Genomic DNA, 13,150 nt, shown 5'->3' on the forward strand with positions numbered 1-13,150 from the left:
TGACTTTACTGATGTGATTCTCAAGTCAACTGCAGTGACTAAAAGTGGCAGTGAGAAATTTTTGTTTTTTAAGTTTTTTTCCTCCTGACTACCTGTTAAACCATAGATAAAGTTTCTTCAACAAGAAAGATGTTGTTTTGTATTATTTCAATTTATTTTTAATCTCATTTTAACAATAGGGTGTTAGATCAAATTTTGTGCCCCACTTTGGACAAGTTTTTGGTCTGTATGCTAGTGAGTGTTGACCTTTATAAATATGGTTGGGCTTTAATCTGGGTGACTAAAGTCCTTGAGAGGCAGAGTGAAAGTTGGATGGATAGTGAAGCCTGAGAGCTCTCTGTGTGCACTGTCACATGCAGAAAAGCCAAGGACCAAGGATCACCCGCAGTCAGACCCAGAGTGCCACAGTCTTTAGGAAAAAGCATCACTGTGCTGATGCCTTGATTTTGGACCTCTCCTGGCCTTAAAACCATGAGCTAATTTGTTAGGTCGGAGGAACGGGGAAGGGTACTGCAACTGGAGCTCCGGAAGCTGTGTCACCCCTCCCAACCTGACTTCTGGAACTAATGAACTGCCCCTTCTGGATGTCACCTGACCTCCATCCTTAAAAGCTGCCCACATGGAAGCCTGTGTGCACACTCACCTCCCTCCATCTTGGGTTTGGTGAGCTCTGCCCAGGAGCGCAGAAATACCCCCCCCCCACTTTGAATTTCCTGGTGTACCTTTCTTCTTTTTCACCCTTTCGCCTCCTAAACCTTTCATCTGGTGCCGGAAACCCGGGAGAGGGGCGTGGGTGCCACCCGCCTGGCCAGAGGTGCCCCAACTTCCTCTCTCCTCCTTCCTCCACATGGCCAGCGACAAGGGATCCTTTGGCCCGCTGCTACATCCACCACAGATTGGGTAAGTCCCTTCCCTCCTAGCCCTGCTGCCGGGTCTCACGGTTCCAAGAGAGCCTGTCTGTTAATTGCCCTCCAAAAATCATGAATTCATGTCAGATTCTCTTCCGAGGGCTGAGGTGAACAGGGACTCAAAAAGTTGTGGAGACACCCCGCTTCTCATTTCCCTCCCAAATTCAGGTCCAGGACCTGAAAGGGCCTCAAACCAGGGTGAGACGTCCCCTAACCCACTGCTGGCAGTTCTGGGCCTGGCCACTGACGACTGATGACACCTGACCTCAGTGACCCCCATCACTCTCGCTGAGCCCAGGGTAACAATCAAGGTAGCGGGTAAGTCCACCTCCCTTTTAGTAGACACAGGGGCTACCTTTTCCATCCTCCCCTCTTACTCAGGTCAACTCCTTCCTTCCCAGGTCACGGTTATGGGCATAGACGGTTGTCCTTCACACCCTTTAACTACTGGACTGCTTACATGTTTAATGGAAGGGTACCCCATTACACACTCTTTCTTAGTAATGCCTTCTTGCCCCAGCCCACTAATGGGGCAAGATCTTCTTGCCAAATTAGGAGCCTCACTACACTGGATAAAAAACCCTCAAACAAAACGTCATAGCAACTGCCAGACTAACGTCACTACCACAACACCACCCATGCCCCCAAAGGACAATATTTCTGGTGTAATGGAACTTTTACCAAGTGCCTTAACTCCGCTGCCCCAGGACCATGCTTCCTGGTAACTATTGTTCCTCAACTGACCCTGTATGGGGAGTCCGAACTAACTTGGCTACTGCCCTCTCCTCGCTCAAAAAGGGCTGCCTTTCTTCCTATCCTAGTAGGCATCAGCCTAACCGCTTTGGTCACAACCTCAGCCACAGCAGGAGGGGCGCTGGGACACAATATTTTAACCTCTCAAAACTCTGAAACTCGACTACAGGTAGCCCTGGAATCGACATCAGAATCTGTCTCCTCTCTACAATGCCAACTCACCTCACTAGCCCAGGTAACTCTTCAAACTCGATGGGCCTTAGACCTGCTGGCAGCCGAAAAAGGAGGAATGTGTATATTCCTCCAAGAGGAATGCTGCTATTACGTCAACGAGTTGGGTCTCGTGGAACAAAATATCCAAACCTTAAACAAACTAAAGGAGGAACTCTACCACAGAAAGCAAGGAACCAACTCTGCCTTAAACTGGTTTTCTTCTCCCCTGGCAACATGGCTCCTCCCATTACTAGGTTCAGTTATCCTAATCTGTCTCTTTTTTCTCCTAGCTCCCTGTCTCCTCAACTTCCTCCAGGGATGCATAAAAGAACTTTCCTGGGTAGCAGTCAACCAAATGCTCCTGCATCATTATCATCACCTGCCTTCCTCACCAGATTCCTACAGCCAGCCTCCCCACTCCCCTGGCCATGACGGTTCCAGCCTATAACCCCACGCTGCCCCAGTACAGCAGGAAGTAGCCAGAAAGACCTCGGCATCCTATTATCATAAAAAGGCTGGAATGTTAGGTCGGGGGAACAGGGAAGGGCACTGCAACTGGAGCTGCAGAGGATGTGTCACCCCTCCCAACATAGCTTCTGGAACTAATGAACCGCCCCTTCTGGACGTCTCCTGACCTCCATCCTTAAAAGCTGCCTGCACTGAAGCCTGCATGCGCACTCACCTCCCTCCATCTTGGGTTTGGTGAGCTCTGCCCAGGAGCACAGAAATAACCCCTCCCCCACTTTAAATGTCCTGGTCTGCCTTTCTTCTTTCTCACCCTTTCGCCTCCTAAACCTTTCACTAATAAACCCCCAATGTTTGAATCAACCCACTGTATAGTGTTTGTTTCAGCAGATGGAAAATTAAAACATATAGGATATTCTGCTCATCTCTAGGACTCACCGCTATCTGAAATATATTTGTTTCCTTGCTATTTACTATCTCTTTAAAATAGTGGATCCTTTGTTCTCTCCTATATCCCATTCCCTAGACTACTATCTGACACATGGTAGCAACCAATACGTATTGGTTAGTGAGAAAGTGAAGATTTAGTATATAAGCCCTACCTTCTCCACAAAGTTTTCCACAGGTATCCTACTTCCCTCTGAACATAAAGAACTTCCGTGCAATACATAACGCGTTGCCTTTAACAACCACTACTTTTGTCCACCTCCTTGGTGACTGACCCTTACGCAGCTGTCTGACCTTCTATATATTTATGTACTATCTTCCTAACTAAGATACAGAGACCACAAGTGTAAACAAGTACCAACCTCCTGCCTACCAGGAGCTGTACTGGGACTAGAAATCCAACCAGGAATAAGCTAGCTGTGGCCCCCGCTATTATCTAGTTTACAGGCCAGTCTTATTTGTTGACTCTTCGATGACTACCTGCTCAAGGCTTCTCCCCTTAGTGGGAACTCAAATAGCTTTCTTATTTAACGCCTGATTAAAAACCCTGTGCAGTTTGGGATATGAAATAAGGATAACTGTAAACATTTCTAAATAAATGGAATAGTATAAGTAAATGAATAACAGCTCATTATTGTAAAGTTCAAACAAATCACAACGATACCCAGCCTTTATATATGTGTGTATTAGGTATTTCTACTTAATCTTATTTCACGTATATTCCTTGTAAACTCCACGAGGTAGATCGGAACTAATTTTTTTTTAAACTGAAAGTCAGGAATGTTAAGTCATTTGCCTAATTTCACACAGCCAGTAAGTGACCCAGCTAGAAACTGTAACTAGGTTATATAATAATATAGTCTGCTGCTTCGTTTCTAAAAGTCCTTATTCACATATAATGTATAACAGCTCTTGTGTACCTCACGGAGTTGCTCCACCAATTCTTTTTCTTCTCTCATCTGTTCCATTTTCCTCCGAATTGTAAACTGTGGGTCTATAGATTCCAAATTTCTCTGAGGTCTTAGAAATACTGTGATATAAAGGAAAAAAAAAGTCTTTATGGATTACCTTCTACAGGTTGCCAGATATGGCTATTCATATTCAAATCAAACAAACAGTTCATTCATAAGATGATTTCACCACTCACAGAAACAAAGAAATTCCTGACTTGGAAAGCTTGATCAGAGTCTTTTAAAGGAGGCTATATTTTAAGTTTCTCAGTTGGCATAAACCAACACTTTTTGGTGATAATAAACTGAATCCAGGGAAGGATTTGGGTCACTGTAGGAATCGACCCAGCCTACTCCTTTGACGGACATCCCTCCTGTCTCGTTTTTCCACTACTTTCATTCTAAGCTTTAATTTACACCGAGGGGTCATAATCTTTTCATTAAATCAGATCATCAGTTCCAAAAATGAAGATTCTAGAATTGCTTTGTACGTTAAAAATCAGCAGTGGTGAATGTTTTCATTGGCATAAGTTTTTCCCATACATCTGGGTTAAGAACTATGGACTGACACACAGTATTACACTTTTGAGAGAGCAGGGGGAAAATTCTGCTTTCTCTCTTGTTGCTGACCGTGTACCCCAAAAGTTAATTCTTTCAGAGGTGGGCATAGACTTCTATTAGAAGGGATGGCGAGATTACGGGCAGTTCAAGAGCTCATGGTTTGTTTCAGGTCTTCAAAGTGACAAATCTCCAAGAATAGAATCTAACATCCGCACGTCCTCGTGAAAAAAGGAAGAAGTTAATGGCGCCAGAAGTAGTGTTTGTCTCTAAATTACTCAAGGATAACATATTTTAAAGAGCATCAAAGAAGGTACAAAGAATTTCACATAAAGCAGAGTGATTATAGTACATCTCAATCAATTTTTATCTTCAGACAAGACCCAGGGCAGATTAAACTTGAATTTTTATCTTCCTCGATATTTTTATCCTACATGACTTCAATTTGCCATGCACACGAAGGGGTCAAAAAGCAGTTAGCCCTCTTTGGATCCTTCTGCTCCGAAAGCTTAAGATTGCAAGGAATGGGGGAAGAGAGGAGGGAGAAGGGAGGATGTTACAGGAAATTTGGGACAGAGAGCTTCAATTTTTGAAATCAATAGCATGTTGAATGCTGTTTTAACATGGCAGCAATTCTAGTAGCTTCGATTGCCGTCATTTAAGTAATGTCGAATAAGAAAATTATGTAACTTTTATTCTACCCTGACAAACCTTACCTAATGGGTTCATTTAAAGATTTTCAATTTATTAGTTTGAAGAAGATGAAATATGGTTTACAAATACATGACTTTAAAGAAAAGAATTTGAATCCATTCCATATAATCAATTATCCCATGCCTCCCCACCTAGGTAGCTTTTATCTTAATTTGTACTTTTGAACCACAACAGCTTCAATAAATGACTGGCATTCTGCTCACACTCTTATCACATCTCAGTATTCTCTTTCTCACTCGGTTCTAAGATATTTGAATTCACATTCTGAGGCCCTATGGAAGATTAGAGTTGACACTCTTAATAAAACCCAGATCCAGTTAATACCAAGTAAACGGAGAAAGAGGATGACTTAATGCACATAACGTCTTGCAGAATCTCAGACACGAGTTGGTCCACCCGGTGAGGTCACAGGAAAAAGAGCCAAAGGCATGTCACAGAACGGCTGTCACTGAGGCCCACAAAAGCCAAACCCAACAGGAAAGTGAGGCAAATTGTTTTAAATATAAAGCAAGGCCAGCGACGGAAGAAGGGCAGAGCTGCCCAACAGGAAGAGATGACAAGTTCACAGAGCATATTGGGAAATGAGGAATTGCTCATTAAGAGGCCTGGAGGAAACTGAAGACTATTAAACTTGCCTTTACTCCACAGAAAGCCAAAGGAAAAAAAACCACCCAGATAAGAGTAACAACCAGACGAGATATCTATCAAAATATAAAATCTAGAAATAATCCATACCCTGAAAGAAGAGAATTCAACCAAATTTACCAAAAAAGTCAAGGAATGCAGTAAGAGTTGGGTGATAAACACGTGAGCCAGAAGGGGGCGCCTCAACACTGTTGAAACAAATCTATTGTCTGGCGGATTTTCTTTGCCTTTTTTTCTGGGGGTAATTTTATCTAATATAGCATGTTTAATATTTTCAGTATGTTTTTATTGGCAGATTTGATTCTGAACACGAAACTATCAGGAAGTTAAACGAATTGTGTGAGCTTTTGTTTACCAGCATACAAATCAAGTTCCTACACCGTGTTAGAGCCCTGTGTCAGATAGCAGGACAGTGCAATAGTTGTATGGGTTTAATTTCCTGGCATCACTTTTCACCTTAAATCCCTGGACATCTTAATACAAATGCATGCTTGGTATTTGTTGTACGAAAGATAAGCGATCAAAATGTGTCGAAACATTTAAACCGTGGTTTTTTGCAAATGACCACTTCAAATGTACATACAATTATTGGAAATCAAATACTATAATATTAGTAGTTTTCTAGTATTAATTATGATGGAACATTTGGGTATTTAAAATGATTCTCGAGGCTAGTAATAAATCTGCAACCAAGAATGCGACCAGCTTGATTATTTTGCTGGCTTTGTTAGGACAGCTTAATTCTACAGGGAATCATTAAAAGAGCTCTGATTACAAAGCCTCCTTTTTCTTTTATTTCGTTCAAGTTGTATTTCAATAACAAATCCAGTGGCCTGCCTGTATCAAGGCTTCAGGAAATTGATTACCCTGGGTTTCCTTAACTTTGTATCTGCTCAACAGTTTAAATACTGTGTTTCACATAGGGAATATTTAAAGAACAGAAGAGATTTGCATACATTTGTAATTTACTTAGAGGAAGAAACAAATCTGTAAGCACTCTGTAAGGAATGACGAATACGTTTCTGCAGAATCTCAGATTTTGTCCTTGCAGGAACAGGTCACATTCTGCTGATTTTCCCATGATCTCTACCTCTTTCTCCGCTCTCCTTGACATCCTCACCCCTGGAGTAACCTCTTTCTCATTTGAACCTATAAAAGTCCTTTATATGAGTCTTTTTCAGGCCACCTCCAAATTTCGCTCCTATGGTATGTTTCTCTCCATTATGAATCTGTAAGAGTTTAAGTCTGTTTCCAGTTTGTACCCTCTACTCCTGCCTCACAAAGCAGTGATGAGTGTTTTTGTATAAAAATAAATGAAACAACTGTTTCAAAAACTCCCACATTCCAGGGCAGTCTATTTGGACTAGTATCTTTGCAGAGAAGATAATTCTACCCTGTTAACCAGCCACATACAATTTTCCTTCTTTTATGAAAAATTTTCTAAAACTTAGTTTTTAGTCTAGCGAATGCATTAGACTTTGAAATAAAAGTCTCATGCAGAGTTGTTGGCTGTCTTTTCTAGAGCTTTATGGTGTAAAAAGCACCATGCTAAGACATAACAGGCGCCCATGAAATATTTGATGGCCCAAGGAAGCACTTTTCTCACTGTTTCTAAGAACGTTTCTGTTAAGCAAAGAAAGTCTGCTACTCTGCTACTCTGAACACTGCTTGAAATGCAATTTATCATTTAACTGTTTTAGGAAATACTCCTAAAAAAAAAAAAAAAAAAGCTCTCACATCTTCTGTTTCCCTCCTTTTTGGAACAGGGGAAATAATACTACTCATGCAGAGTTATCATACAGAACTATAGAAAAAGTCCGTAAACTGGCCCAAGGTGGGTAAGTCCGTTCATTCATTCTCTAGCGATATTTAAAGATGAATTTTAAGTAAACATAAATCAGGATCCTACAATTCATGGCAAAAGAAAAAGGGAAAATGATTCAAAAGAAGACAGGAAGGGTTTTAACCCCCTAAGTACAGGGAAATAGGAAAGATGCAGCATAGTAAGAGGCACAAATGCAAGGAAAAGAAGAAAGTACACTTTCAAGTCAAGAAAAACCTGAAGCCGAGCTGCCCGTGTCCAGTCCCACCTCTTCCCCATTCACTGTGGGAGGCAGAACTTGGGATTGTGGAAATTCAAACCCCCGAAGACTTTTTGTCCAGTGTGACATCTTCGATCTCTTTGAAAATGAGTTTTAGAGAAAATGTGGCATTTGAAATGAGATATATTTGGAAGGAGATATTAGAAAGAAGGAAAATGAAAGGCAAATGTTAACCTAAAACAAGACAGCGAGCTGGTAGGTATAAAAATGCCAATTTTATCAAAACAAGTTAAGGAGTCTAAAAAAATAAATGAAAGGCAATTTACAGCCTACTGGGTCAAAATTGGCACCTTATTAGATGCCAGTCATTTATGAAAGTTAAGAGATAGCTATGGATATTGGACAGGTATTGATGTGGCAATGAACTTTGAAGTACCAAGAGAGGTTACTGAACAGATGGCCTATTTAAGAGGAACAAGTAAGAACAGCATAAAAAGTAGACTATGCTTCTCTTGAAACATTAGCTTGCGTACTTGCAGAGACAGAGTGCAGCTTCTTTAATTAAAAAAAAAAATAAGTACAGGAAATGTATGTAACTCACAAGGCAAAATTTAGCCCCTACAGGAAAAATTTTGTGGGGACCTGCACAAAAACTGGTAAAGAACATTTCTGACCAGAAAATGCCCATAAGTGCAAATAAGGAAAAATGACAACGATAAAACATCTGCCAGGCTGACCCAGCCACTCAATATCCAAAACAATCCTTTTATATTATTGTGGTAGAGCATAAAATCTATGCGTGTTATCACTGCAATTTTCGCTCATATCTAAGAAGTACTGCAAGGTTATTTTATTTTTAGAAAGCTTTTGGCAATGACTATTTTTCATGGATATTTTAGGATTTTATTAAAAGGAAGGCTGTCTGGCTTGGTACCTTACACATATTATCCTCAGTAAATATCTACAAAAGGAATGTACGTATGACAGAGAGGAGATAAAATCCGAGCCAGGGACCCTGGGCTTGATCCTTGGTCCCTCCATCTCCGTGTACAGGGTGGACTTGGCTACATAGAGATGGAGGTTTTATTTCATCTCTCTGGTTTTAGTTGGTTCATCTAGAAGGGCAGATATTCCATTTCTAAGGTATAAGATGTCTAATCTTTTCCTAGTGTTACAAAATAAAAATCCTTTGGGTTTCAGATATCACACCTAAGGAAATACCAAATCACGCATAAATCTTTCACTCTGGGCTTTATTTCCTTTAAATGACATCAGATCTATAAATAGCCAAGTTTTTTTGAAAAACAAACAACTAAAAACCTCTCCCTCTTTTTATTTTTAAGTTAAGAAACAATTTATCAACAGTTTCCATTCCGCTGTCTTCAACTTTCAGAATTTAAAATAGGATGATATAAGGGACTTTTTAACTTTTTAAACATCTTTTAGCATACTTATTTTCAATTAAAAACTTCAGAAATATAAGAAAAATTAAAATCCCTTTTATAACTGATCCTCCACAGTATACTTCTTCCTTCTACACAAGGAAAATGGGTCAGCAATTTTGACCAAAAATCACTGCAAGTTTTTAAAATATTCATTTTCCATGTGTCACATATGATATACTTGGATTAAAATAATAAGTATTATCAGCAAATATATCTTCCTATTGTGTTTGCATTGTGGTTATACTTCACATTTCACTTCTCTTCTCTATAAATTGTACCTGTTACAACCACTCAACATTACTTCTATCACTCGGTATTTTGAAGTAAAATGTTTAGAACTAGATTAGATCAGAATAGAGAGCCAGTTATAAGTGCTTATGTAGATCTAAATAGTTATATTTATTTTATTTTAATCTCTTAGCAATTTAAGACATTTAATGTCACAAAATTAAAAGCATAGATATTAATACTCGTTTAGTGTCCTCCATTTTTATTTGCACATTTGACTTTCATTACTATTCAAATTACTATTCTTTGATATCATTCAAGATTCACCAACACTCAAGATGATATCACAAGTCAAAACAAGCAAATAATTTGCAGAAGCAAGGAGGGGAGAAGGCAAGTGATTTCTCTTCTTTTTATAAATTTTTCAACATGTAACATTATTTTTAGTGTGACACCTGAGGGTCAGCAAAGGTACCTTTTCATTACCTTCAAGATCTCCTACAGTAAGCATAGATACTAAAAAATCAAACTCTAAAAGCATTTAATGCAGATGCAGGAGCAAGCAGAGATAATCCAAATGCACAAATCCCAAATCTCTGCAAACATACACACATATACACACACACAATCCTAGCAGAAAATGTAGTGAAAATATTATTTTATAGCCCTCCCCAACATTCTGAATATTCAAGATAATCAAACCATAGTTTGAAAAACTGCTAGAGAACAACCCACATACACTTTTCTGGACTTCACCTCCCAGACTTACTCATTATTCCTTCTATGGGGCATGCAGTTACAAATACTCCATCTTTGGCTTCACAGAAAGGAATGTTCACGTATAGTCATTGGCTTATATCAATGAGCAAACTGAAAGATGTAGAAATCCACCTACCATTGTCACTGTCTCCTTCAGATGGAACACTGTAGCTAGAGTTGTCCCATGTTTGTGCCTGTGTAAGTTTGTTGAAGGAGATAGGAGGAAGAGTGAGGGCTGGGTCTGCAGGAGAGCGTGAGAGCCAGTCCATATAGAGTTGCACAAGGACCAGGAAAAACCAAAGGGGAAGCAGCATTTCACAAATGGCATAAGGATTGTATGGAAATGAAGCGGATTGCATTGATATGGGATTAATTTCAAATGTACAATATAGAAGAATGAGAGATGGTGCAAGGAATAAAAAGAATGATAAAACTGAGTGTTAGTACTTATCAATCATTTACTTTGCATGCAGTTAATATCATTAATCTCAACAGCAAATCCACAGACTTAAATGGTTAATGAACCGTGTCAACAGAAAGAAAGAGCACCCATAGACTGTGTACATAAAAAGCAGAAGACCTACCAGACACCTTTTGCAAAGGCCTTACAAATAACTAACACTCTTAGCAAATACTACTCACGCAAAAAATTGGGGTACGTAGGAAAAAGCTGAACAGAGGTGTGAATATAACTATTACATAGAAATTCAACCGACTATGACAGCATTGGTATTTACCATTTGTGATTTTTTTCCCCGAAGCAATGTAAAATTTCTCTTTGAAGACAACGGTAAGTCTACTGGCTTGCTTTACTAATAACTCTTTCCTCAATCTCCGATACACTTCTCAAAACTGCTTCCGATATTGGTCAATATAAGAACAATTCGGGACACCAGTGAGAGTCTCTTTAACAACAAACCCAATTAACCCGTAGATGCCAATCAATTTCAAGTGCTCTTTAACTGGTCGTTAATGAAATGGAGCGTGTCTCTCTCTCTTTTTTGCATTAAATATCCATACAGCAATTTCATGTGTTTAGGAAATACCTGCTTTTTACTCACTCATAAGGAAGGAAAATAAATGATGTGTTCTAGAAATGACTATTTAGGTACATACAATTATCTTTCTTTCAGGGAAAATAATCAGAAGGCAAAACAAAAAATTTCATTTGAAGAAAACTATCAGCTCATTTTAAGGATCTAAGTTCTTATTCCAACTTGCTGGCTGGTTTGAGCAGTCTGCTTTCTTTTATTTTGTAACACACAAATCACATAAATCCACATACTTAATTTTAAAATAATTCATTGGCTTTTAAAATTTCCAAAGCTACTCAATCAAAAAGGGTTTCTATCTTCTTTAACCATCTGACATTCAAGTAAGATTATTCTCCTATATATTTCCTAGAAAATCACATAATTTTTAAAAATTACTAAATGAAATGGAAATAAATTCCCAATATGTAACGCTCATTTTATAATGTTCCAAAATGCCAGCTGATATTCCTGAAGATAAAAATTAAGTATTTCTTTATTTTTTTACCAAAATAAAGGATTTGAAATGATTTAATACAAGTGTAGGGTCAGCTCGAACTCTGAGAAGCTGAACTTGGAGAAAATAAAAGGAACCAAAAAAAAAGTCACTGAAACAACTCAACAGTCAAACCACAAGAGTGCACATCCAAAAGAATATTGGTTCTTGGAGATTCATTCACTTTTTGATTTGGCTCAATACAAAAAATATTTTTAAATTGTGTAAAACTGGCTGCAAGGTCTAAGAGAAGCCTTGCTTTCTATCACAATAGAAGGTACTGGGCAGTCTTCACCAAGGCACAGATAAAGTGAGCCCCAACTGGCCTCCAGGTCTCCCAGCACAGATATTAGCTGCAGGAGCCCAGCCGAGCCCACAGCCCAGAGCTCACCTATGTTCAGAGCTCCTAATGAGAGGCTGGAGCTTGAGCCCTATTTCATGTACCACTCAGCTTTCCCTAAAACACCTGCTAAACTAGGGTAACTTTCTAGGAACCTACAACCTCCAGATGACCAGCCTCTCCAGAACATCAACTAGTTCCATCTCCCTACCCCATATTATCGACAGCCCCTTCCAACATGAAAAAGTTAGAATGGGCATAGCCCAATACCCCTAAAGAGTGGGAGAAAGATCAAAGGTGATGGTGGAGTTATACAGAGAAGGTAGGATTTAACAAATGAGTATAAATGCTGAATCATTAAACTGATATTTCTTTTAATCTCCAGGGTCTTAGACCAGCTAGAAGTAAAAGCCTAAAATTATGGAATTGTAAGCCATACCAAACTTTGCAATCTGTTCTACAACTAATTGTTGCAATGTGCTTTGAAATTTATTGCTTTTTTGGATATATGTTATTTTTCACAAAAAAGAACAAAAATTTCTTCTAGCTTCCAGTGTTTTGGAGCAGCTGGAAGAAAAAATCTGAAATAGTGGAATGATAACCCATAACAAACTCTGAAATCTGTTCTGTGACAACTTGTTGAAGTGCAGTTTGAAAATCACTGTTTTTTTCTTTTCTTTGTATATGTGTTATATTTAATAATAAAAAACATTAAAAAAACAAAAAAAATCCGCTAACCCATACCATGCCCCAAGCATTTTGTCAAATGGCTTTGCTTCATAGTCTATTCAAAATGGTGGGAAACCGGCCGAGCAAGGGTAGCTCAGTGGTAGAATTCTCACCCACCACACAGGATTCCTGGGTTCAGTTTCCGGACCATGCAGCAACCAAAAAAAATGCTGGGAAACTATGATGCCCTTCAACCAGTTTGCTCCAGGAATGAAAAAGAAATTCCTGTATAAAAGAACCATCTTTGTTCTTTTCCTACAGGTGTCCTTTTGTCAAAATATACATATGCAGAACTTCGGCTGTTGCCAAAATGCTTTACTGGAAAATCCAAGAACATGTGAGTTCTTTGCCAGCTTTTGCTTAGAAGTGTCTGAGTCCCTTATTATCATTTGCTTAAAAACATTAGTAGTGAGTGTATGCTAAATAA

The 13,150-nt window shown here is 39.1% G+C and overlaps 1 protein-coding gene across 4 annotated transcripts in view; it reads right to left on the reverse strand.

The window, feature by feature from the left end:
- Window positions 1-13,150, reverse strand: part of LRCH1 (leucine rich repeats and calponin homology domain containing 1) — a 209,023-nt gene that overhangs the window by 29,242 nt on the left and 166,631 nt on the right. For 2 of the 4 annotated variants that reach the window (XM_077158254.1, XM_077158253.1), the window contains exons 16-17: window positions 10,264-10,368; window positions 3,707-3,816 (exon numbers count right to left, since the gene is read on the reverse strand). In XM_077158254.1, the coding sequence (XP_077014369.1) occupies window positions 3,707-3,816; window positions 10,264-10,368 (215 nt within the window). The remainder of the gene's footprint in view (window positions 1-3,706; window positions 3,817-10,263; window positions 10,369-13,150) is intronic. The other 2 variants (XM_077158256.1, XM_077158255.1) reach the window with 1 other exon arrangement.

This window comes from Tamandua tetradactyla, chromosome 4, assembly GCF_023851605.1.
Source record: "Tamandua tetradactyla isolate mTamTet1 chromosome 4, mTamTet1.pri, whole genome shotgun sequence".
Taxonomy (NCBI): domain Eukaryota; kingdom Metazoa; phylum Chordata; class Mammalia; order Pilosa; family Myrmecophagidae; genus Tamandua; species Tamandua tetradactyla.